Below are 23,872 nucleotides of genomic sequence, written 5' to 3'. Positions count from 1 at the left end.
GTGCTGGGGGGTGGGGGGGATGGGGGATGGGGTCTGGCATCCAAGTTGGTGGGTTTGACCACTGTTAACAGTAATAAGAGAAGAGCAGAGCACACAGGCAAACATGCAGGTGGGAATAGGTGTGGTGGTGGGAGCTCTTGGAAGTTCTCTGTCTCTATTTTCTCAATGAAATAGGAAGCAAATTCATGGGGGACAGCGAGATGAACAGGGATGTTAGAGGTTTGAGGCGAGAGGAGCTGGCATGAACATTATTAGAAGAGTAGAAAAGTAAATGGAAGAGGGATATTTAGCTTGATTTCTGGGCAGCGATGAGGGCCAGCTGACCATGAATTTGGGGAGAGACTACGCAGAAAGCATTTGGCCAATTTCAGCCTCTGGATGTAGGTGTAGGAACAATGAGATGGATTATCCAGGTCTGAGGATGTGCCGAGCAAATATGACAAATATTTATGGCATCAGATTGAACTGGACAAACTTATTTCCTGTCACCCCATAGACTTCAGAGGGTAGTTCTCTGCCTGTCCCACCAGGTGTTGTCATTTTCAAGACAAAACCCACAATACCAGGATCCTGAAATACTCACCGCCCTTCAAATCTGTGTTTTAAAAAATCAAACAACGCTTTTTGCATCATATCTGTGACCTGCAATTAAGGAAGCAGTAAGTTAGGAGACAATAAGAATATTACTATTACAATAAAACGATTTTACTCTTCTTAAGAATGTCTGAAAACCCGGGGTTCCCATTTGGAAGAAGTAGCACGTGAGATCAAATTTGTCTGTTCTGATGAGTTCTGATACAATGACAATTCGAAAGTCCAAGTTCCCTGAATTTATCCTGATGTTTTAATGACAATACACGACCCCACAGTGGTTCCAGTCACTCTCCATCTGATACTGTTTCCCCCCGGCTGAGTAAACTGAAGCTAGCAGAAATCTCCAGAGCAACAGCCAAGAAAATAAAACAGGCCACAACAGGAAGCAACGTATACCACCGCTTGAAGAACACCATGCTTTGTGGTAGGAGCTCTTTGAGTTCTAAATTCAAGAGTCCGGAGAGGGAGCTGGGGTCACAAAGCAGTTCAGCACACGAAGGTCAGGTGTGCGCCAGACAGCAGCTACCTACCTCGTACCCCTTCAGGGAAGGGCCCACCAAGACCACGGGGCGCATGGAAGGTACCACATCATAGGGAGGCGTGTGCTCTGTCTGCAGAGAGAGGAGAGGGCGTCAGGTGGTTGGCAGGCAGGGGGAACGTAAGTATTTTACGTAAAACCTGTCCTTTCCCAGCTCTGTGATCTGAGGCACTGGCTTTCCAGACGTTTCATTTTTTTAATTATTTTATTAACTTGCCTCTTTTCTACATACACCCAATCAAAGACTGGTGGGTTTATTTTCCTAAAGTTTTCAAGTTATTGAATTGTCTACATTTTTTTCCTCTCCTTAAGAAATGCTACTAACAGATGAGTCCCTAAAGCAGAAGGTGCTGCTTTTGAATGAGAACTAGTTGGTAGAACAGATAGAAACATGCCTCATGCAGAATAGGTGCTTTAGGCTTGACGGGAAGTTAAGATGGCTTTTCAGATGCACTGGAGTTTTCTGAAGAGCCACATTTGCAGACCTAACATGGTTAAGTGCAGAGAAAAGAAAGGTTTCATTACCTTTGCTTGTCTTACCTGGATAAAACCTAACTTCAAAACACTGTACCTCATTACCAAGTACGTGAAAAGTGCTATTTTACTGTAAGGGTTTAACTTAGCAGGTATACTTGTCTCAGTAAACAGTAATCTGGACTCCTATTGACAGCTTAGAGGTTGATATTGTTGGATTTTTGGTTTCTAAAAAGGAAGGTTTATGTGTCTCGGAGGAAAGGTGGACAGTGTGTGATAATCGAGCCTGCTTCAGTGGCCTCAAAAAGTTCATCATTCACTTGCCTCTCTAAATGCTTCCCAGGAGCACCGAGTAGTGTTTCTGTTATGTAACTAATCCAGGGGGAGGAGCTACATTTCGTAGCAATTTCTGAAACTTTCAAAACTTTCCAGCTTAACTGCTTAAAATAAAATAACCAAAATCAAAATTTTTCAAAAATTTTGAATTAGGAATATAAATTACATGCATTTTAGTAATAGCTACTATGAAATTTTATTTCAAGTCATTAAGTATTAGGTAACCACTAATTTGTTTGATTATATTAAAAATGGCTATTTTGACAGTAAAAATGTCACACACTGATTCTCAAAATGCATCTTTTAATGCAGAAGGGAGATATGGCTGTAGACCTGAAGTAACCAAATCATTGTGATATGAATCTTTCTGCATTAAAGAGCATCTGGAAAAAATATTTCAAGGGTTTCTTTTAGTCACACAGGCTAACAGAAAAATATTCTTTAAACTGTTTTAAGAATTTGATAAAGTGGTGTGCCAATGTGAGTATAATTTTTGCATCCCCCAGAACATCTTATTGCTGCTTAAAATTGCTCATTGCAAACTTTCTGAATTTGATTAAATTTAACCTGCTTAAGAGGGAAATTAAAAATCATTTCAAATTCGAAAGCTTTCAGCTGAGATTTCGCTAATGCCATAGGTAAATATAATCAAAAGGGGAGAAAATATTACTTGATTGTGCTGTCAAGTTTTGTTGCTTAAAATTTTGCCTAGTATTCAAAATTAATTTTAAAAGCCACAATAAAGGTAGAATGCATTTTTAAACAGAAATAAAACAAGACAAACATAATACAGTGACAGCACAAATGCCACACAAGCACCACTCTAAAAGCAGCCTACAACACGGAGAACACGTTTATCATTGACTCTCAGGCTGTTTCCTGTGTTTGAACTCTGCACTCTAAGTTGACCACATAATCAATAACATAAGAAGAATGAATACCAGTGCCGAAGGCATCATAAGCATATTTGTTAAATTATTACAATTATACCACCTGGGGTCATTCTGAAAATGTTTAGAAGCCACATCTTTATAACGATGAAGTATGAGAATCCCTTTTCCACCAGTGCAATTAGGAATAAAAATTGCATGCATTTTAGTAACAGCTACTAAGAAATTTTATTTCAAGTCATTAGTATTAAGTGGCCCATTGTTTGATAGGTCTTCGTTTCCTTCGATCTATGACTGCCAGTTAGCAAAGGGTTACCCAATGCTGGCAGTCACCTTCTCAATCAATAAGGTCGCTACAGAAATTACCTTATTTGATGGAATACTGGTACTTGGTGATTACGACATCATCATTTTTACCTACCCTTTCCTGCTAACCTTATGTTGTTCAAATTCTTCAGTGGAAAAATTGTGATAAATATTTTTAAAGTTTTGGAATTTCAGAGTAAGGAGAGCTCAAAAATCTCATCCGGACTACCCTGGTTTTAGTGCACATCACTGTTCGTGAAAGCCCAGAGCAGCTCAGCAATGCTGACTTCCTAGGATTGTACACTGTTCGTCACTTTTGCTAAGACAAGAAGACAGGACCACAAGAGATGGTCTGGGGCTTCTGTGTTAACACACACACAAAAATCCAGGTGTTTTAATTTTAGCCTGGAGTGCTCAGGTCTTCCATTATTAACATAACCATAATTTATTTAAAAAACAACAACTTCACAGTTCAGTATCCGACACCTCATTGATGAGTTTAGAGTTCTGCCACAGAGCAAAACACTTGTGTGCAGAGAAGAGTTTAGGATGTGGAGAGCGGAGAGCAGAGTAGGTCTTCCTCAACATCTGTGTGGCATGACATACTGTGGTCGCGTAGGACATGGTGCCATCAGGAAGGATGACTATAGAGACAGCATAGTAGGCTGTGGAAAGTGGTGAATAAAAGACGGGAAGGAATAGAAATGGCTGGGGAGACCTCCTTAAAAAATATCGCTCTGAAGCTACAAAATGTGCTGAAAGGAACCAGACCTTGTCTGGAGTAAAGAGAGCTCAGGACTGCCTAGTTTCCAGTCAGGGGATGAGGAGCAGCGCCGTGTAGTTCTTGGCTGGCCAGGGGCAAAGGTTCTGAGCGCGGCCACCGCCCCATCGTCCAGCAGGCGAGATGAGGGAATCGGACGGAGGAGGCACGGACAGCGGGAGAGGATTTATATAGGACGAGAGGAAAAACTCAGCAAACCGCCAGAACAAGCCTGCATTTTCCCACTGGTCTTGTTCATCTGCAGGTTTTGCACCTAATGGATTAGAAGTTTAAATACTGACTAAATTAAGACTTGAATCATTTTTTTTTAGTACAAGCTATGTATCTGGATATCATAAATCAGAATCTAATATTGGTTTTAAAATGCTTGACTATAAGTTAAGTTGAGAAAAAAGAAAGAGACAAAGACAGACAGAATAAGCATGCACAAGAGAGGTGCATCAGGTAGTGTTGTCACTGTTCGACATCCTTAAATGTTTAAACAAGTTCCCTTGGTGGTCGATATTATTCCATCAAAAAGGATAAGTACTGTAATGGTGCTTTCACAGTCACTCACTGAATTTAGTCGGTTTGCAATGCACGCACTCAATTAGAGGCTTGGTAGGTTTTTTCCTTCGGACAGAAATAATTGTATTTCATACAACTGCGGGCTTGAATGCTAATGATGCCAGTGGCAGGATAAACACAGCTTATGTCAATGTAGACTTACCGATTTCTGCTTCTGCTTAGCTACAGCAGCATGGAAAAGAAACAAAGAATAACAGAGCATGCATGTTATTGGCTTATCGAAGGACGCAGACAGTCAACAGGACTAGAATGTGACGCAGTGCAGTTGAGCAGGCGGACAGATGGGAGCTTGGAAGTTAATGTTACCTTCTTAAAGAAGGGCATTCTTTTCTCTTTGGAGTGGGGTGACGTTACACTGTTTGCACTGGGCTTAGGGGAGCGGTGGTTTGCTGGAATATCATTTTCTTCTGCATCTAAGCCAGTAGCATCTATGTCTATAGCTATATACAGACAAACAATTCAAAAATCATCAGGTAGACAGGAGAGGAAAAAGAGGTTATAAAAAAATAAAATGAGAGCAAATAAAATTAACTTTAGTAAAAGATCTATAATGAGTGCTCAGCACAGTAAACAAAGTAAAATCTAAAGGCAAAGCACATTAAGAATACAATGTATTGAAATCGAACAAAACTGAAAGTGGCCCTCCTGACGTCTATCTGCTTGATCGACTTCGGTACACTAGAGCTCAAACACTATTCTCAGAAAGACATTTTTACTTTGTAGTTTCAAACATACTATTGACATTTTCCATAACAATGCATGTGAGCATGGCACAGACCCTTCACTTCTACAGCATCTTCAACCAGCTTTTAAGTCATAAGCACCTCCACTGGGAACCTGTGTCACAGCGCACTTCCGATTTCTCATTTTGCTGGGTTTTGTGTGAAAACCAGGTGATGTGCAAAGGTTCGCTCAAATGGCAACAGGCATTTAAAGGAAAGAGAGAATAGAAAAATCCTAAATCCAGACCACACAAAGCCTGGGGAAGGTTCCAGAAAGGGCAGGATTAAAATGATTTCAAGATGATAGGTGCCCCTGATGGAAGGGCAGGTGTGACTGACGGCTGCTTGGGAAACGCTGGGCCCAGTGGTCTCCAAAGGGACACAGGGAGGTTCCAGTGGTTCCTGTAAAGCCACTGGGTTCGATGCAAGGCGCCGGGTGGAAGGGCGCACAGACCCAAGAGAATATGCCTTCACTTTTCAAAACCTTCCACCCCAGAAAGATATCACTTCGAAATGTGCTAAGTAATAATAATAAAAAAGGCCCATCATGTCATCTTGACTATAAAATGCTTCCCTGTGCAATTACTACAGAATTTTATTGACTGGAAAGTATTTTAAAGATCATCTTCAATCCTCTGATTTTTAAGTTTTAAAAGATAAACTCTTAAAGAGTTTAAGGCAGTGGTTCTCAACCTGTGGGTCGCGACCCCTTTGGGGGGTCGAATGACCCTTTCACAGGGGTCACCTAAGACCATCGGAATATTGCATATTGTTTTTGTGATTAATCACTATGCTTCAATTATGTTCAATTTCTAAAAATGAAATTGGGGGTCACCACAACATGAGGAACTGTATTAAAGGGTCGCGGCATTAGGAAGGTTGAGAACCACTGGTTTAAGGGATTGTTCTTGGCAAACACTCAGCAGAGCCAGGACCCAGAGCTTAGCTCTGCCTCAGGGGTCCCTTCCCGCCCTGCACACTGGTGCTGCTTCAGGCGAGGCCCTTCCTTTCCTCCCTGCTCCCTACGGAGGGCGTGTCCCCAGTGTCAGGACCAGGAGATATCACGGGGTTGAGCTAGACAATTAATCTGTGGTTTAGATGAGGTCAAGTAGAAAATCTACTCACCCTGGAAAGCATCAGAGCATCCTATGACACGTTACCTCTAACGGAAACCACAGTACATTCAGATTTAAGCAGCAAATTACCCCCTTGAAATAACAGACAGCTCGGTGCTGCAAAGCCACTACCCTTCCCTGTGACACACAAGCTGAATTAGAGCTCGTGACAGCCGCTGCTAACCTTTCAAAGGACGGGAGGGCATCTGACAGGCGTCACGTTATTTTTCACTGTTGAAATTATTATGGATATTAGATGACTCAGCCTTTTGAAAACTAGGAACTCTTGTTTGTTCCTTTTCCTTTGATTGGGTCAAAAGCCTGCGATGACGTGTAAAACCTGGCATTGTCTGTTCGGTACCGCAAATATTGGCTATCGCTGGCAGAAAGCCGAGGTGTGGTTCTTCAGTGACAGTACTCATGGGCTGAGTTAAATGCAGGAATTTAGTTAGAATTACCCATAAACACGTCTTTCTCTGTGTCATGCATTTATATTAATGAATGAAATGGCTCCGCACATAGTGTGCAATGGAAACATTACAGAACGGGCCCAGGGGTTTGGGTCGATGCCGACCCTATAATGTTCTGCCTTGAGCCCCATCTTAGTAAGCATGTCATTGGTGTCTCCCTGGGTATGATGGAGAGGATCTGGGCCACTTTTTCACTATTCCTATTCCATGTCTTACCCATCATCAGATAAGTGTCCCTTCTGGTGGTAAATTCCTGTGTACTTTTACCTTCATCACCCTCTATGGGCTTATAAAGTTCACCTTAACGGGTCAGTACCCCCTGAGAGCACCTTCCTGAAACTGAGATCTGCTTGCATGTCAGAGATGACAGGGCCTGGGACAGCAAAGTCCGGGAACTGGATTTTATGGTTTATCTATTGATTCTACCTGCTGTGATCAGCAGATGAATTTTTTTTTTTTTAAGGAAGAGTGGAAATGTATAAAAAGTTTAGCTGTGACATTGCCCAATTGCTGGCTACCCACACACACAGCCTGAGCCAGGTTTTAAATTTACCTGTATTTGGTCACAAGGACTCGAAACCCCAAGTTGAAAACATTCTAGTTTACTAGTTCTGACTTTTAGCTCACTTAAATTGAAAGGCATCTGGACTCATTCTGAAACACAGAGAATTCTAAAACAGATGGCCACTTTCAGAACACATTAAAGAAGTGTACTACGACTGAAGGAGCATGTTCAATTCGTTTCAGAGTTCTATAAACTTTATTCGACTCGATGGTTCTCCTTATACTGAGAAACGTCACCCCTTTTTAATTTCATACTTATATTTGCATACCTTATCGAACACTGGTGTTTACTTGTGAAAACTGCTTCCATAATTTTGAAATTAGTTTCTTTTATTCTTTATTCTTCCTCACTAGCATGCTTTTTGTTTTTGTTTTGTTTTTTAGAGAGAGAGCCTTGGGAACATTTTTTGAGATTTAGGTTTTAGTAGAATCTTGGACTCTTGGGTCAACTTGAGTGGTAAATGGGAGGAACACGGATGTTATACATTCATGCAGTTGAGGGTATGCACTGTACAGCTGGCTACTATGCCACTTCCCAGATGTGAAGTGGAAATATTTCCTTTCCCAAATCCTTCAGAACCTCCAAATACATTTAGTTTAGGCAGATGCTTATATTCTTTGGTCCAGTCACGGGCAAGGAGAATTGTGGGCAGGGCCTCTGGGAAACCCAAATGAGTGTTACAACTGCAGGCCAATCCACATTAATTGCTTAGGCAGTCTCCCTCGAGGTGGGTGGGGGACCTTCTGTGTAGAATTTTCACAAGTTTTATTTTAGACAAGTTGGGTTATTGATACAAAAATTATAGCAGGATTCTGACATGCCTATAGTAAATGCGGTAGTTGGTTAATATTTACAATCCCCACAGACAGAAGTAGTTTATATTCTTGGTATTCAGAAAAGTTATTCCAAAGTCCTGTATTTGTAGAAAACTTGGGTGAAGTTTTAAATCACTTCTTCACTGAACTTTATTTTTAGTAATGACAAAAATGACATGTAATTTTACAAACACTGCAAACTTATGCTTCAAAATGCACCTGCTGTCATCCTGCCACGAGGAGGAGAAGCCACAGCATGTCAGCGGGAGCAGGAGAGCCTCCCTGGTCTAGGGAAGGGGGCTGGCACTGCAGGGGTGGGGGTGGGATGCTGCTCTATCACAAAGTGACGGAGCATTTCCCCAACCCAGGAGTCGTTTCTACCTCTGAGGTCTCCTTACAGCCTTAAAAATACACAGGAAGCATAGAAGGTTTACACTGGAATCCCTACAACCTCATACATTTGAGAAGATCAGATAGGCTGCCTCTCTCCTGTGCTTCAGGAAAATCTACTCCCCAATGGGAAGGAAAGACATCAGCCTCACATAATACCTTTAAAAAAGCTTCAATTTTCCTTTCAAGCATACTATTTTACTCAATTTTGAGCAACGGAGGATTGCTTTAAATTTCAAGTGCATGGTTTTTGAAATCAATATGCATCCTGCAATGACTTATTTCTTATTGTGTTCAGATCTTTCTCATGTAAAAGGTCTTATAGTTTTTACTAAGAAGCCTTTGATTGGTCTCTAAAAGCCACCACCATCTGAAATGGGTATGATGATTAGTCATAGGGGAGTCCTGTTAAGACACAGCAGTCATAGTGCAACTAGTTCCTGAACTTCATGAGGTGCAGTTCTCTGTATCTGACCTCCTCTCAGCTTCCTAGAAATGAGATATGGAATCATTTTGCTCAAATGATCGGCCAGCCAAGCCTTATAATCTTACGGTGACGCTCAATGGTCTCTCTTAGCAAACTAGGACTCTGATCCTGGGCTTTCATGCAATTTGACCAATTAGTCTCCTATTAGTCTCCAAGTTCTACACAGAATGGTAGAGCTGCCACATGGAGCAAATAAAAATTCAATTAAATTTGAATTTCAGTTAACCAATAAACAACTTTTTTAGTATAAGTAAATCTCATGTAATATTTACTTATACTAAAAAATTATTCATTGTTTACCCAAAATTTAATGTTAACTGTGTGTCCTTTATGTTATCTAGCAAGCCTAAGCATGAATCCACTACTTTATAGGTTAAAAAAAAACACCCCAAAAAACAGAAGCCACTCTTCCTACAAGAATTTTTATCCTTTTTTGGTACTTCTATACATCTTCCACATCTTCCACAGAGCCTGCTGAGTATGTCAGGGCTATCATTCCCTCATTTTATATTCCTTTCCAAAGTTTTAATGCTTCTTCTCTTTACTTAACATTCAGGACTACATTGCCTCTGCACTGTGGCTGTCAATGGGCACCATGGTGGAGGCTAGGAATAAAAGTTAAATACGTTCATCACTTTGATCATTTAAGCAACTGACCATGAACACATCGACACATTTCCTTTTTTTTGGTTTGTTTTTTTCCCAGAGCCAGAAAATAAAATTCTCCAGATTCTTCATAACTGCATATGGGCATTCTTATCTCTGATTCCTTTGAACATTTCTAGGATTCCCACAGGGATTCAGAATATGTACATTCACACAACTAAGTAAGACTGAGGACAGCATGGAATGCAGTGTGCAATTGTTTAGCACTCAGCACCTACTTACCAGATGATGGAGGTGTAGATTTTCTGGAACTAGGTACTATGTCACCCAAACTGGATGATGAATTTCCTCCTAATTTACTGGAGTAAAGCAAAAATTTATGTTAACTCTGACACTTATTTCAGACATGAAAACATTTGTATTGCTCAATAAACAGGATGACTCATTGTGTTTTTAGGGAGCTTTAAATTTGTCTTCTCTACAAGGAGGCGGGTAGTAATTTCCCAGCGGAGATTCCCGGACTGCTGCGACAGCCGTGTAATAGTCTCCATTCCAAACTCAAGGCTTAATGGTAAAAGGCCCTGGGAGGATGGGAGAGAACGCCATTGATTTCTGTAACCCTCCTTTTTGCCAGCGTCACAGGTAGATAGATGGGAGAGCTTTCCTTCTACTTGTATTTTTTTTATTTTTATTTTTTGTATCTTAGAGACTCTCTGAAACAATGTCAGCTTATTGTTTCCTTTTTATTTGGTTCCTGTCTCCTTTGCCTTAACTTGATTATTTTTGCTGTGCTAAGATTGAAAGGATTCAGGTTTTCATGAGCGACCTACAAAAGGGAAACACAGCACTCACAAACTTGCTAACCTCTAAAAGGCACACGTAGGAACACAACAAACAGTGTCACAGGTATCACTGAACCTCAGGTCAGATCGTGTCCAGGACATTTCTGAAGCATGGCAAATGTGGAGGATTCCGCCTGGTTAATTTAGGGATTATCTGAAGGGCACAGACTTCAGAACGACCACATTCTAGTTTTACTTAAGACATGAATCTGTGTCTTAGAAGGTTTGGAGTTAACATGAGAACAGCAGCATTTATGTGTCTTACCAGCATACCAAGCACATCAAATAATATATTACTAAATGACCCTTCACAAATGGAGATGGAAAAAATATCTTCAAAGAGTAACATGAAATTTCAGGACAGTCTTATTGTCTAAAGTTTATCATCAGAGTCAAACCAGGGCCTGGTTGGAGTAATTTGCTACAGTGTCTATGCATCAAAGTGCAATATTTACTCATGTAAGCAATAATACAAAAATGCCAGTTCCACTAAAACACCACCAGCAGGCTGAATTTTATTGTTACTATACTGAGATTTTAATACATAAGACAAACATTAAAAATGTTAAGCAACTAGCATAAGCCCTCTACATATTTTTAAGATTCTTAAAAGATGCTTCAGTACATTTCTCAAGGATACCAGACAGTAGGTAAGATGAATGAAAAGTGGTATTTATAGAAACAATCTCTGGTAGTTACACAATACCCATTATCAGGACCAAAACAGTTTCTTCCAGAATTTTCTTTTTCTAAAGTACTGAGTCTAATTTCAGTTTAAGCATGGATTTGTTTTACATTCTCCTTGAATTTTAATAAAAGCTGAAGTACTGTTTGAATTATGTAAAATTGTGACAAACATTGCAAATAGTCAGAATGTCCAGAACGCAAATTTGTCCTTAACTTTTAATTCTACAAAAATGGCACTTTCTTGAGCCGTGCCACAATTCTACTGCCTTTGATTTCAATCAGATTTTATAATTTATATATTGGAGTTTTAAAATACTGCTGAATTCTGGTTATGTCCTCAAAACAAAACTCTATTTAAAATATTAGGAGACAAATATAAAAACCTCTGAAAGGAGTAAAAATATTTTCACATATTTAGGAAAAAGCTTAGGGGAAGAAATAGGACAAAATGAAATCAAGAAAATCAAAGCAAAAATTATATGAGACTGTATAGGCCTTTAAAGAAAATAATGCATTAGCAAACCATATATCTACTGTAGTGAATACTAACAGCTGGCAATAGGAATGATGATCTTTCTGTGCCTGCCCTGTCAGGTCCTCGCTGCCTGACTCACAGTGCAGCAGCGTGGTCACCTGATATTAGGCTACAGTCAACTGACCAGTTCCCATCCGATTCCACCACTTTCCATTCTGTGACCTTGGTCAGGTTCCCCAGCTTCTCTTGGCCAGTTTCCTCCTCGGTGAGGTGGAGGCTCTAACATACATCCTGTTCCCTTAGGTTCTTGTGATGCCGGGCTGGTCTCTAACACTAGTCCAGGGAGGCCCACGGGGGAGGCAGAGGAAACCATGCTTCCTGCACCATTTCTGCAAAAACTTCTCCCTTCCTGCTCTTTAGAAAGAGTTCTTCTTTCTCAGTTTGTATGGGAAAGAGCCAAAGAAAGGTACATGAGTCTATATCTGGAAAAGCTCACCCCAAATTTTCCTCAAAGCATTCCACAAAACACTATTCCTAAAACATGAACCAAGGAAAGTTTTCATAAGATAGTTTAAGTGTATACATGAACAGTATCCCCAGCCCACCACCCCCACTGACAGTGCGTACTAACTCCAAAGGCTCTGAAAAATCCTCAAATAACTTTTCACCATCCTAAACCCATTGGACCATGAAACCCTCTTCTCAAGTGAACTGACAGGAAAACTCTGGAAAATGTGGAATTACCTTGAAAAAAACTAAAATGCAAACACAATGTCCCCAGCTGAGATAACTTCAAACCTCAACAAACTAGATATAGTGCTATGAATTCATAACAGCTGTGCCTGTGCCCCAGGAAAACGAAGTCGTGCCGCATTATAAGCTTTTATTAACTAGTATGAAGACACCATTATCAATATGGAGAATAGAAGGAGACACACTACAGCCAGCAGAACACTGGAAATGGCATGAGTGGTGTCAGGTCTTCATCTCACAGTGAAAGGCACCTGCTTTGTTTACCTCCATGCCTCTACTTTTTTATGACTAAATGCATCCCATAATCTGAGGGCCCCCAGTGACCCAGGGATTAATAAAAGTCAAATACAGGATAGAAGTCTCAAAAAAGGGAGAGATCCATCAGAACTGAAAGAGCCTGACAGTTATGAAATACTGTTAAAGAGGACAGATGGTTCATACCAAAAAGTATCTTCTGTTTTACTTGGTTACAGATGCTTGAAAAAAATTCTTGCTCACACTAGAACATTATCATTGACAAAGGATTTGCATCATCCTATAAACAAATAAAATATAAGCTAGAGAAAATAGGAGCCAGCTATTGACATTAAAGGACTTGCCCATGTCACATCCTTTCACACAGGGAGAAGCATGCCATGTTCTCGGACTTGGCCGCATGGGGTTCAATTTCAAAGTCATTCAGTCTGAGTAACCCTTTGAGTGATTCTCTTAGGGAGAGGCAAATGACTCCCAGAATGCTAGGAAGGGTTATTCACCCCCAGCCTATCACATAACTCATTTTATTGCTACCTGCAAAGGCAATTTTAACTGGTTTCATATAGAGTTTCCCTTTAAGTGCTTAGCAGGGAGAACTGGAAATTGATTTTCTCAAGTGAAAACGAAATCTAATAGGCCACCAGGGCTGCTCTCTGCCAATGACGTCTGGGAATGTCATCTCTAAAACATCTTCCAGCCATGCGAGGCAGCTAGAGATATGAATTAGCCACCACGTGTGCTCAGTGTTAGAATATTTTCAATTAAAGATTAGGACTTGATCATTTCCTCTGCACTGAAGTCTGAATTTAATATTCTATGACCTTAGTTCTTTTCATTAATTATAATACATAATTTGATTCTCTCCCAAATCAGATGAAAATGAGATGCTAGTTGAACTTTTTATTTTTTTATTTTTGGTTAATCCTCACCTGAGGATATTTTCCCCATTGATTTTTAGAGAGAGTGCAAGAGGGGGGAGAAGAAGAGAGAGAGACAGAGAGAAAGAGAGAAAGAGAGAGAGAGAAACATAGCATAGATGTAAGAGAGACACATCAATTGGTTGCCTCCTGCACGTGGCCTGATCAGGGTGAACCTGCAACCCATACATGCCTTTGACCAGGAATCAAACCTGCAACCATTGGGTGCATGATCAGATGCTCTAACTACTGAACACACCGGCCATGGCTGGGATGAACTTTTTAAATGCAGGACTTGTGATATCATCAATAAAGTCTATCAATAGTCCACCTGATAACATGTAATAAAGATTGTGGAATACAGCAAACAGCAGCATGTGAATGATTGTATAATCTAAACACAAGCACTTGATGTTCTTCTCATACCTGGAGTAGAATTTCCCTTGCTTGGCTCTCTGTTCATGCTGTAGCCTCATATTCTCTAGTTTCACTGGACTTGGAATGAATCCGATTTCACAGCCTTCTTTAACCAATCGCCCTATCCACCAGTCATTGTTAAATTTCTAAAAACAAAATCAGATTTGTTAAGATCAGTGCAGAGAAGTTGTATTATGGCAATTACAATTAGCTATGCTTCAACTATCACACTTCAGAAAACCCTTAGGTTCATGGGTTAAGCACATAAAAGTGAAGTATTTTTAGTTAACATGAAAACTTTGCCTAAGAATTAAGATTACTTTGAATTCTACCACAGCTGCTGCTGTCGCTGTGAGTAGGTTAAACTCTCCTTGCTCAAAGATTCACTGCCCTTCCTAACAAGAGGCCAATAAAAATTAAAGAGTGTTACAGAGGTCTGCCTCTTACAGAATCTGATGAGTTAGAGATACTAACACTGAGACATAAATACTGAAATCTACCGGAAATGTTTTGCATCAGAGCAAAATTTACCTTTGGGCAAACATGTTTATAGTTAGTGTGGTAGTGTTCACAGGTGATTTCTTTACTACTGATGATGAACATTGCTCTGTGCTGGATGGAATATTTATCCTAAACTTTTATGATTTGGTGTGATTTCCTTCAATTGAGTAGTATTTTTCAAGCCTGTTCCTGAACACTTGAAAGGAGAATATCCATTCTGGTTCCTTTTCCTCTCAGGGTGGAAAGAGATTCCTCTCCAAGCATCAGCCAACAGGAGAAACCCTAGATTAATCTTATATCCTGTCATAAAGTCAGACTCAAGGCACACCATCACTTCTGAAAACTTTCTATCCTTCCCTCCTAGCCAATATTTCACATCTGTCTTTAAATGTTAATGAGATGGAAGGCTTGGAATTCTTAGGCTCTTTAAATAGGCTCCTTTGCTTATAACCTTTGGTGCGGTGAACAGTTAAATTTACAAATGCTTCCTAGGACATATGCTCCCCGGACTCCAGTGGTAAATTCTGTCCAAGGAAACCGCATGCTCACACCCTGAGAACACCATGTATGGGGGTTTCTGGCCACTCGATAGTGTTCTGCACAGCAGGGATTTGGTCAGTGTCGACTCAACATAAACCTTAATTAAGGGTGAATTTGAGTCATTGTTAAATGCAAGGGGGTGACTTCTGGCATGGAGGAAAGGGAGTTTCTTGCTGTTTCTTCCCTTCTTGACTTCATCTCCTGCCATTCTCCCTTCCACTGCAGAAAGCAACCCTTGAAGGAGGGTAAGGGCGCCATGGTCTGAGTTTAGGCATTGTCAGCAGAGAGGAGAGGTCATGAATTCTAGATACGATTATTAAACCCTCCCCAGATGGTTAAGCTTGAGATACGAGAAGAAAACAGCACATAGTCAAGGTTTCAAATTAAAATAAAAAATACAGGTTAAGCATAAAAAGGGACCATCTCCAAGAGCTCCCAATTTCTGGGTCACAGAGCCCAGGGGAGCCTTGAAGTTGTCGCAAGAGGCCTGCTACTGCTTTCTTCTTTATAAAGGTTATATTCCTATCAGAAACAGTTGAGAGGCACTGATTTCACGTGGATGTTATACAAGTGCCCCTCTATGTAATACTATTTCACAGCAATAAGAAATACAAAATGATGTTTCAAGGTAAAAAAACCCATGTGGACAGAAATTCAAATTATTTCCCTTACTTCCTTAACATGCAGGAAATCTTTTGCTTCAAATGAGATGGCCATGCCGGGCACTGGGACATCATCTTCATGGGCTGCGCTGTAGCTGACATTTGTCCGAACTGCAAATGCAACAGGTTTTGTCTACAGAGGGGAAGAAAGGGAGGAAAAAAATAAGAAACAAGTGTTCCCTCCATTTCCCCCCAAAATACAAACACTTACTGAGTAACTGTTGTAATTGTTGTTTTTTCCACTTTCATTTCTTATCACTAAACATTTTATTAGTCAGTACTCAGCTACATACTATGTATTTCCAAACTAGAAAAAAGCAATTGTTCTCTTCAAAAGCACTACAAGTAATGAGGGTGAAGATGAACTACTGAAATATGTTTATCACTTGCCAGTATGACAACTCAGAGAATAAAATGCCCAGTCCTTTGGCTTCAGTGAAAAAGACTTAGTAACTGCTCCCTCACCCCAAACATCTTTAATTAAGAATTATGACATAATTCCAAAAGGTACAATGTTTTGACTGAAAAAAGCAGCACAAACTATATTTGCTGATTTACAGGTAAGTGTTTGAGATAGAGATCTAGGCAATATTTGTTTATTCACCAGGTGGGGAAAAAAACACACCCAGGAAAGTTCAGAAACAGTGAAAAGAGGTGTTTTTCTAATTGGCATTGTGTTTCTTTCACAGTATGGCAAATGGATTTCTTCTGAGCAGTTTCTCCCTACTCAACCAATGCTTTATCTGGACTTGTACAGGAGGAAAAGGGAGAATTGGAATACAGAACCCTTCTTCGTCTCCAGATTTCCCACAGTTAATCCATTCTACCTGACTGCTATCTGGGTTGAGGACTGAGCTAAGAGCTGTGTTTTCATTTCTCCTTGAATTTTTTTTTTTAAAATACAGATTTTATTCTCATAGCTACAATATTAATATACTTAACTTTCCCTACTATTCTAAGTATTCTACCTTTAAAAATTGTTGCACAGAAATCCTCTTTCTATTTAGAATTCTTTCCTGGGGAGACACTCCCAGAGGTAGCATGGGTAAGCCTTGATTTATCAAGACTTTTAAAAATTCTGTTCCAAACTAAGTTCAAATGGGCAGCACTATTTTGAACTTTAACCAGCAGTATCTGAGGGTGCCTTTTTCAATAATCCGTAGTCATAATCAGACTCAGTTTTACTGCTAGAATAAGGATTTTCATGACTAGATTCATCCATTATTCAAAAGACCTTTGATCATAAAAATATAGACATAAGACCTTTTTGTATGCTAGTGGGATCTTTTGTTTCTCTCGGGGTCTTTTATTCCTTGTGGGATACAGAGTTTAAGTGTGGCATATTTTTTTCATCACTGGAAGCAACATAAATATTAAATGCACAACTCTACAGAGAAGCCCATGCAAAATCTCATGTCTTTTATAAAATGATCAACTTTTTAAACATTGGAGTAGCAGCAAGAGGGGACACTGAAACAAAGAAAAATAAGAGGGTGGTGAAAGTTAGTAATTTTATTTTCTCAGATTAAGACATCAGTTCAGAACATGCCTCTTTCCTTGGCTCACCTCCTATAATCAATGATGCTACCATTAGAGGTGGCACTTTATACAGGAATCATCTTTATAGGACTTACAGCTAGGAAAGGGGGGCAGCGGAACCCTATCAACCCTATCTCTCAATATCTTTACTTCAGAAATGATATTTCTAAAATTAAAATGGACAAAAATCAAAGTGGGCGGGGGGGGGGGGGGCAAGTTGTAGCCAAGATAATAGAGCTTATCAGCTTGAGAGAAAGACCTCAGGATGCTAACCAAAGGGGCTGAATGCCAATGTCATTTTTTATTTGCTGAACTCACTTCGGCTCTACCTACCTCAAACAGCGTGCGTATAACATGGAAGCTATTTTCCACATCAGTTCCATTCAAATGGGTTTAAGGACGGGACTCTGCACGGAACTGGATTTAAATGCTATTCTGCCACTGACTAGGTGAGTAGCTTGGGCAAATTCCTTACTTTCACTAAGCATGCTGTCTCATAGCTAACATGAGAGTAATTACACCAACTTGGCAGGGTTGTTAAGAAATTACAGAAAATGCAGGTCACGAGGCTAGGTTAGTGTTTGGTACAGAAAGAGAGCTCAATAGAGGGCACTTGCTATATACCCAAAATAAATGCTATACAGAAATACATGTTCCCCCCATACTCCCTCATCTCTAAAGGCCCAGCACAGATGACTTTCTCTGTGATCTTCCACTGTAACCCTCCTCATACCAAGCTAGTTACCAGTTTCATATCTGCCATATGATGCATGCTAAATATAATCCTATAAAATAAAACCCTAATATGCAAATCGACCAAACAGCAGAATGACCAGCGGAACAACCGGTTGCTATGACACACACTGACCACCAGGGGGCAGATGCTCAGCGGTGGTGATCGGGGAGTGGAGCTGGCCAGCAGGTGGTGCCAGGCCACCAGCCAAGGCTGGTGCCAGCAGGGGCCCACCAATTGCCCCGCCCGCTGGTTGTCCCACAGACCGGCCCTGATCACCAGCCAGGCCTACGGACCCTACCTTATATACTGGGAACAGTCTCTTAGATTTAAAAATTAAAACCTGGCAAGGCTACTCTAACACTGAACAAACAGGATGACGCAGCGATGACATGCATGGACTCTGGCTTGCACATTTGGTGATCAGCCTTGATTCTGACACTTACAATTGTGTGACAAAGCCAATTACTTAACTTCTCTCAGCTTCAATTTTTCCACCCATAAGATGGGGAAAATGGTACTACTGCCTCAGAAGGATCATGTTATGTACTACTTTTTATAATCAGGGCAAAAAAATGTAGCTGCCCATGCAACAGCAAGATGCCTTTCACCTGTATAAAAAGTATGGTCACTGGTGTATGCAGCGTCCTGGATTTCGAGAGGGATGTCCGACTGCGGGTGGGTCTAAACTGGCTGTCGGACATCCCCCAAGGGTGCATGCGGGGCTGAGGGACTCTCCCTTCCCTGTGCACAAATTTCGTGCACTGGGCCTCTAGAATAAATATCATTCAAGATGTTCCTCTCCATTGTGGATTCTTTCCCACTCTCTAGGACTGAGAATATGGTGAAGTTTACCCATAACCATTTCATTCACAGTATCCTGTCTCTTTAATTCTAATTTTCTTTGATCATCCTCAGATACATTGTTTTTTGTTTGTTTTTAAGCAACTTGAAGTCCCATGTAATCATTTTTCATCACACATATCCTGATTCACACTGACCCCTGCATTTGGGGCCTACTCGCAGCATGGGTCACGGCCTCCCAGGACTTTTTCTCTCATCAGGCCTCTCCCTGTCCCCCACTCAGACACTCACTCTCAGTCTGGACACCTCCTTATTGTTATGACTTCCAGCATCACCTCTGTAATCAGGGCCCTGGGCCCCCCCTTCACTCTCACATCCATCATAACAATTTGTGATGATAACTGATTCTTGTGGCTTTTATGTCTTGAGGCCAGTGGCCACTGACTCTCTAGTTTTTGTTCCTTAAGGTAAAACAAAGTCCTGAGAAGAAAGAACAAACAGGAACTCAGAAATGGTGGCCCTACAGAGGCCTCATAGGAACACCAGGAAGAATGGGCTGTGCTGACAGACAGCTCTGAGATACGCTGGGACACAATGGGTGTTCTGTGCCTTGAGGGAAGCAAGGCTGGTCCAGGCCCCAGCACCGAAAGTAATGGTGAGCTGAGAAGTGGATTCTGCCAGGGTCGTAGGTCTCCCTTCAAGTTGTCCTGTGCCTTCCCTCTAACTCCAGGGCCTCCCAGGTTTGTCTGAAAGGCTGGGTCATGCTGGAGGGGACGAAAGACAGAAAGCATATGTATAAAGATGGCCCAGAGCCTTAGACGGGGTCCTATCATGACTGAACTGTGGAATGGCACTTAAATCCAAATTCAGATTTAGACTGAAATTCATCCTATGCTACAGGATCACTGGGATATGAAGGTGATTGGGAGACCTTCATATCTACTTTCTACTTTCTTCCCACCCCTTTAAATATCAGGCCAGGGCCATAGCGCGTCTCAGTAAATGGAACTGATTGATTCCTTGTCTTTTTTGGTACCTCCTATGGGCATATGCTCCAGAGCATAAGGGTGATCAGTAAACCACTCGTGCTTGGTGGCTTCCTTTTGACACACAGAATTAACGTTTGCCACACGTCAGTTTGTGGACTAAATCTGAACAGATTCTCAGAACGAAGCAGTAAGTACCAATTCGATAAGGGTAGCATCTCATTATCCAGACTTTATACAAAAGTGCTTTAAAAGCACAAAGGCTGTGTCTTTTCACCAGTACCCTCAGCCTGTTTTGGGTTATATTTCTGAAGAAGGGAATGAGTAAGTGATACAGAGGTAAAGAAACTCGTGCTCTCCTCTTCCAGGTCCTTCTTCATCTTGTACATGGCAGGACTTATAATGATAAAAGCTACCAGTCTGCCAGGTGCCCAGCAAAGTGCTGTGTATCCTGCATAGATTGTTTTTTATATTATCTTTAATTTCTTTATTGGTTAAGGCATTAAAAATGTGTCCTAATCCCCCCGTTAACCCTAGATTGTTGGATTTCAGTCAATCCAGCAACTCCTTTTCCCAGATGAGGAAACTGAGGCACAAAATAGTTCTCCTGAGCCATAAGTAATGGAGGTATATTCAAATCCAACTCTCACTCTCCTAAGCCTGAGTTCTTCATGCAGTTTCAGACTGCCTTTCATTCAACGGGGGGTGGGAAGGCAGCATTGATGGCAATTTTAGAGAGCACTTAGATGTTTGTGTGAAGTTTTCAATACTTGAAAGTTGTATTTTACAAAGGGCTCACAAACTGGTTGGTACAAAAAAATGTAGTCTGTCCTGTAGCCTAATTAGCCCCCCCTTTAATATAAAACACAAATGAGCAGAGTTTTTATATGTTAGAACTAAGGGTATTCATTATAAGCCCATGCATTTCTACAACTTTGACTTAAATCAATCTGTGGCCCAATACATCAATAACAATGCCAAAACATGATTTGTTTATTTATGTATGACTTTTGTTTCTTCACATCTTTTTTCCACAACATATAATGCTTTATTCATGCAAAGAGAACTGAGATGTTTAAATATACATGGTTTCATGGCTCCAAAGAGCCACAATGGACACCCCATAGGGAGATCTAAAAGCCACAATCACTGTAGTTCCAAGAACGTGAGAAAGTCATGCAAAGTTCTTTATAGAAAACTAGAGGCCTGTTGCCTGAGGATTCACGCAATAGGCCTTCCTTCCCCTGGCTGCCGGCACTGGTTTTCCTCCAGCACCTGGGACCCAGGCCTTTGATCTGGCCGCAGCGGAGATGCCAAGCCTCAAGGCCAGGCTTCTCTGCTTTGGCCCGCAGCCAGGCTTGGCTTCTCTGCTCCAGCCGCAGCAGAGAAGCCAAGCCTCTTAAGTCTTCAGTCATCTTCAGTCTTTGCTCTGCGCCTGTGTATGCAAATTAACCAGTGGGTGGCATCTGGTGGCAGCGTCTGGCACTGCCCACCCCACCTCCCTGGCGACCCAGGCCCCCAGCCCCTCCTTGAGCAGTGGCCAGGGCGGGAGGGAAGCTTGGCTTCCTCTGTCGCCGGGGGCAACCCAAGCCTCCAGCTCCATGGCTGCCGCCATCTTTGTTGGGTTAATTTGCATACTCACCCTGATTGGCTGGTGGTGTAGCAGAGGGACGGTCAATTTGCATGTTTCCCTTTTATTAGTGTAGATGACTCATGCCAGCTGGCGTGGGTCAGTGGTTGAGCATCGACCCATGAACTGAGAATTCACCAGTTTGATTCTCAGTCAGGCACATGCCTGGGTTGCAGGCTCGATCCCCAGTAGGGAGCATCCAGGAGGCAGCCAATTGATGTTTCTCTCTCATTGATGTTTCTATCTCCCTATCCTTCCTCTATCTCCCTCTCCCTTCCTCTCTCTCAAATCAATAAAATAAAAAATTAAAAAAGGAAAATGATCCGTGGACTAACTTTAAGGATTTTAACTAGCCTTAAAGTTACTTTGGGAGCATTCTAACTTTGCAAGTTTATCTCTTTGAGGAAGATTCCTTTTCTGTGTCCCTCTCTATAGGAGCAGCTGCTGCATCAGCTCTCTGCAGCACCACGAAGGCTCTCTGGCCTTGACGGTTGCTTGGGAATTTTTACTCAGTTAACAGCTCTTCGTGTAGACTTCTTTTGATGGGTGATTACATTTAGTTATCATACGGCAGGCTGCTGCTGAGGAGCCAGACCTCCGAAGTTCACCAGCTCCTTCAGCAACAACCACTCAACCCTCCCAAACTTTCCTCCTCATAGACGTCTTTATTGTAATTCATGCCTTCTAAGCCACCTCCCCCCACCCCCCCGCCCCTTACTGCCCTTAATCATGCTGCCATATGGTCTACTCTGCTTAGAGACTGGTGCCTGGGACTAACAGACACATATGGGAGCTAGAGGATATTCATGGATAGTTCTGAGACCCCTGGACCTGCTTTTCCTCACAACCAAAGGCAACTCCATTAGTGCCACAGGGGCCAGCCTGTGGAAGCCACTAGGCTCCTGTCAGAGATACATCTGAGGTTTATAGCAGGAGCAATTTTTATTTTCTCACAACCTTCTAGAATTAGATCAAAGGATGTCAGAAAACAATTATTGCAAGAAGAAAATTAACTTAAAATTCTCTTTGGATCCAAGAATTTCACTTCTGGGAATATACCCAAAGAAATGAAAACACTATGTTGAAAAGATATCTTGGGCCTCCATGTTCATAGCAGCATTATTTGTAGTAGCTAAGACATGGAAACAACCTAAGTGTCCATCAAAGGATGAATGGTTAAAGAATTTGTAGTCACAATGGAATTTTACTCAGCTATAAAAAAAGGAAATCCTACCACTTATGCAACACGAATGGACTTTGAGGTCATTATACTAAGTAAGATAAGTCAAACAGAGAAAGAAAAATACTGTATGATCTCGCAAAACAAAACAATACAAAAACTTGTTAGTCATGAAGTAGAAAGAAAACAAATTATCACAAATTCATGGCACTATTTCTAGTTTTCTTCTTAAACAATGACTTAATGAGCCCTGACCGGTTTGGCTCAGTGGATAGAGCGTCGGCCTGCGGACTGAAAGGTCCCAGGTTCGATTCCAGTCAAGGGCATGTACCTTGGTTGCAGGCACATCCCCAGTAGGGGGTGTGCAGGAGGCAGCTGATCGATGTTTCTCTCTCATTGATGTTTCTAACTCTCTATCCCTCTCTTTTCCTCTCCTTGTAAAAAATCAATAATATATATATATATTTTTAAAAAACAATGACTTAATGAGTTAAAAGCAAAGCAAATTTTAACAGCTCTAACTAAATGTTCACCTTCAGTTTATTAAAATATGCTAGTGGTAGGATACCTACTGATAAAAAAGCAAAATGAAATTCATTCAAAGAAGAAAATAAACTTCTGATAATGATTAGTTACTTGAATTGTCATGTATTGATTTTTGCATTTCTTAATATAAAGACATATTTTAATATGCTAAATAGACATGTTTTTCCATTTTCATTTTAAAGCCATCAAAAGCTAATACTATAAAAGTAAAACACATATTTTATTTTAATATATACAATCAATTTGTCTTAAATTTTAACTACTTCTAATCTGCAATATTTTAAAAAGTTCAAAAAAAAGTATGAATCAGATTCCTATAACAAGAGACTACAGAAAAGAGAGCTTAAAAATCTAATCAGTTTTTATCCAATTTCTTGTGGCACAGAATCATTTCCTGTGAAATCTGCTATACTCTTCTATAATTTTACATGACTCCAGTGGGAATATATCTATTAAGTCTTACATAAGAAATACACAGGAACCCAGGAGATGGTGATGAACTTTCAGAAATAAGTACTGCTTATGTCTGCTTTATGACATACTAATATTTTAGTTTCTAGTTATCCCCTGATTAGCACTTCTCAAACCATTTTGCCATCTTCAGTGATAACCAAAAATCCTTCCAATATAAAATGAAAATCTTCAACTTTAATTATTCCTTATATAAATACAAAAGATTCTACAGCATGTTGAGTCTTGCCAGTCATTGAACTTTTAAAAATCTTTGCTTAATTTATTATAAGCTAACA

The 23,872-nt window shown here is 40.7% G+C and overlaps 1 protein-coding gene across 8 annotated transcripts in view; it reads right to left on the bottom strand.

Moving 5' to 3' along the window:
• Nucleotides 1–23,872, bottom strand: part of CACNB2 (calcium voltage-gated channel auxiliary subunit beta 2) — a 358,754-nt gene that overhangs the window by 23,197 nt on the left and 311,685 nt on the right. For 5 of the 8 annotated variants that reach the window (XM_059660580.1, XM_059660588.1, XM_059660624.1 and 2 more), the window contains 6 exons: nucleotides 15,716–15,838; nucleotides 14,012–14,148; nucleotides 9,939–10,015; nucleotides 4,793–4,926; nucleotides 1,125–1,205; nucleotides 584–642 (listed from right to left, as the gene is read on the bottom strand). In XM_059660580.1, the coding sequence (XP_059516563.1) occupies nucleotides 584–642; nucleotides 1,125–1,205; nucleotides 4,793–4,926; nucleotides 9,939–10,015; nucleotides 14,012–14,148; nucleotides 15,716–15,838 (611 nt within the window). Of the gene's footprint in view, nucleotides 1–583; nucleotides 643–1,124; nucleotides 1,206–4,628; nucleotides 4,649–4,792; nucleotides 4,927–9,938; nucleotides 10,016–14,011; nucleotides 14,149–15,715; nucleotides 15,839–23,872 lie in introns of all 8 variants that reach the window. The other 3 variants (XM_059660597.1, XM_059660633.1, XM_059660642.1) reach the window with 1 other exon arrangement.

The sequence above is a fragment of the Myotis daubentonii genome, chromosome 1 (genome assembly GCF_963259705.1).
Source record: "Myotis daubentonii chromosome 1, mMyoDau2.1, whole genome shotgun sequence".
In the NCBI taxonomy this organism is placed as follows: Eukaryota; Metazoa; Chordata; class Mammalia; order Chiroptera; family Vespertilionidae; genus Myotis; species Myotis daubentonii.
Note: the sequence above shows the minus strand (reverse complement) of the source record. Positions and strands in the feature narration are given on the sequence as shown.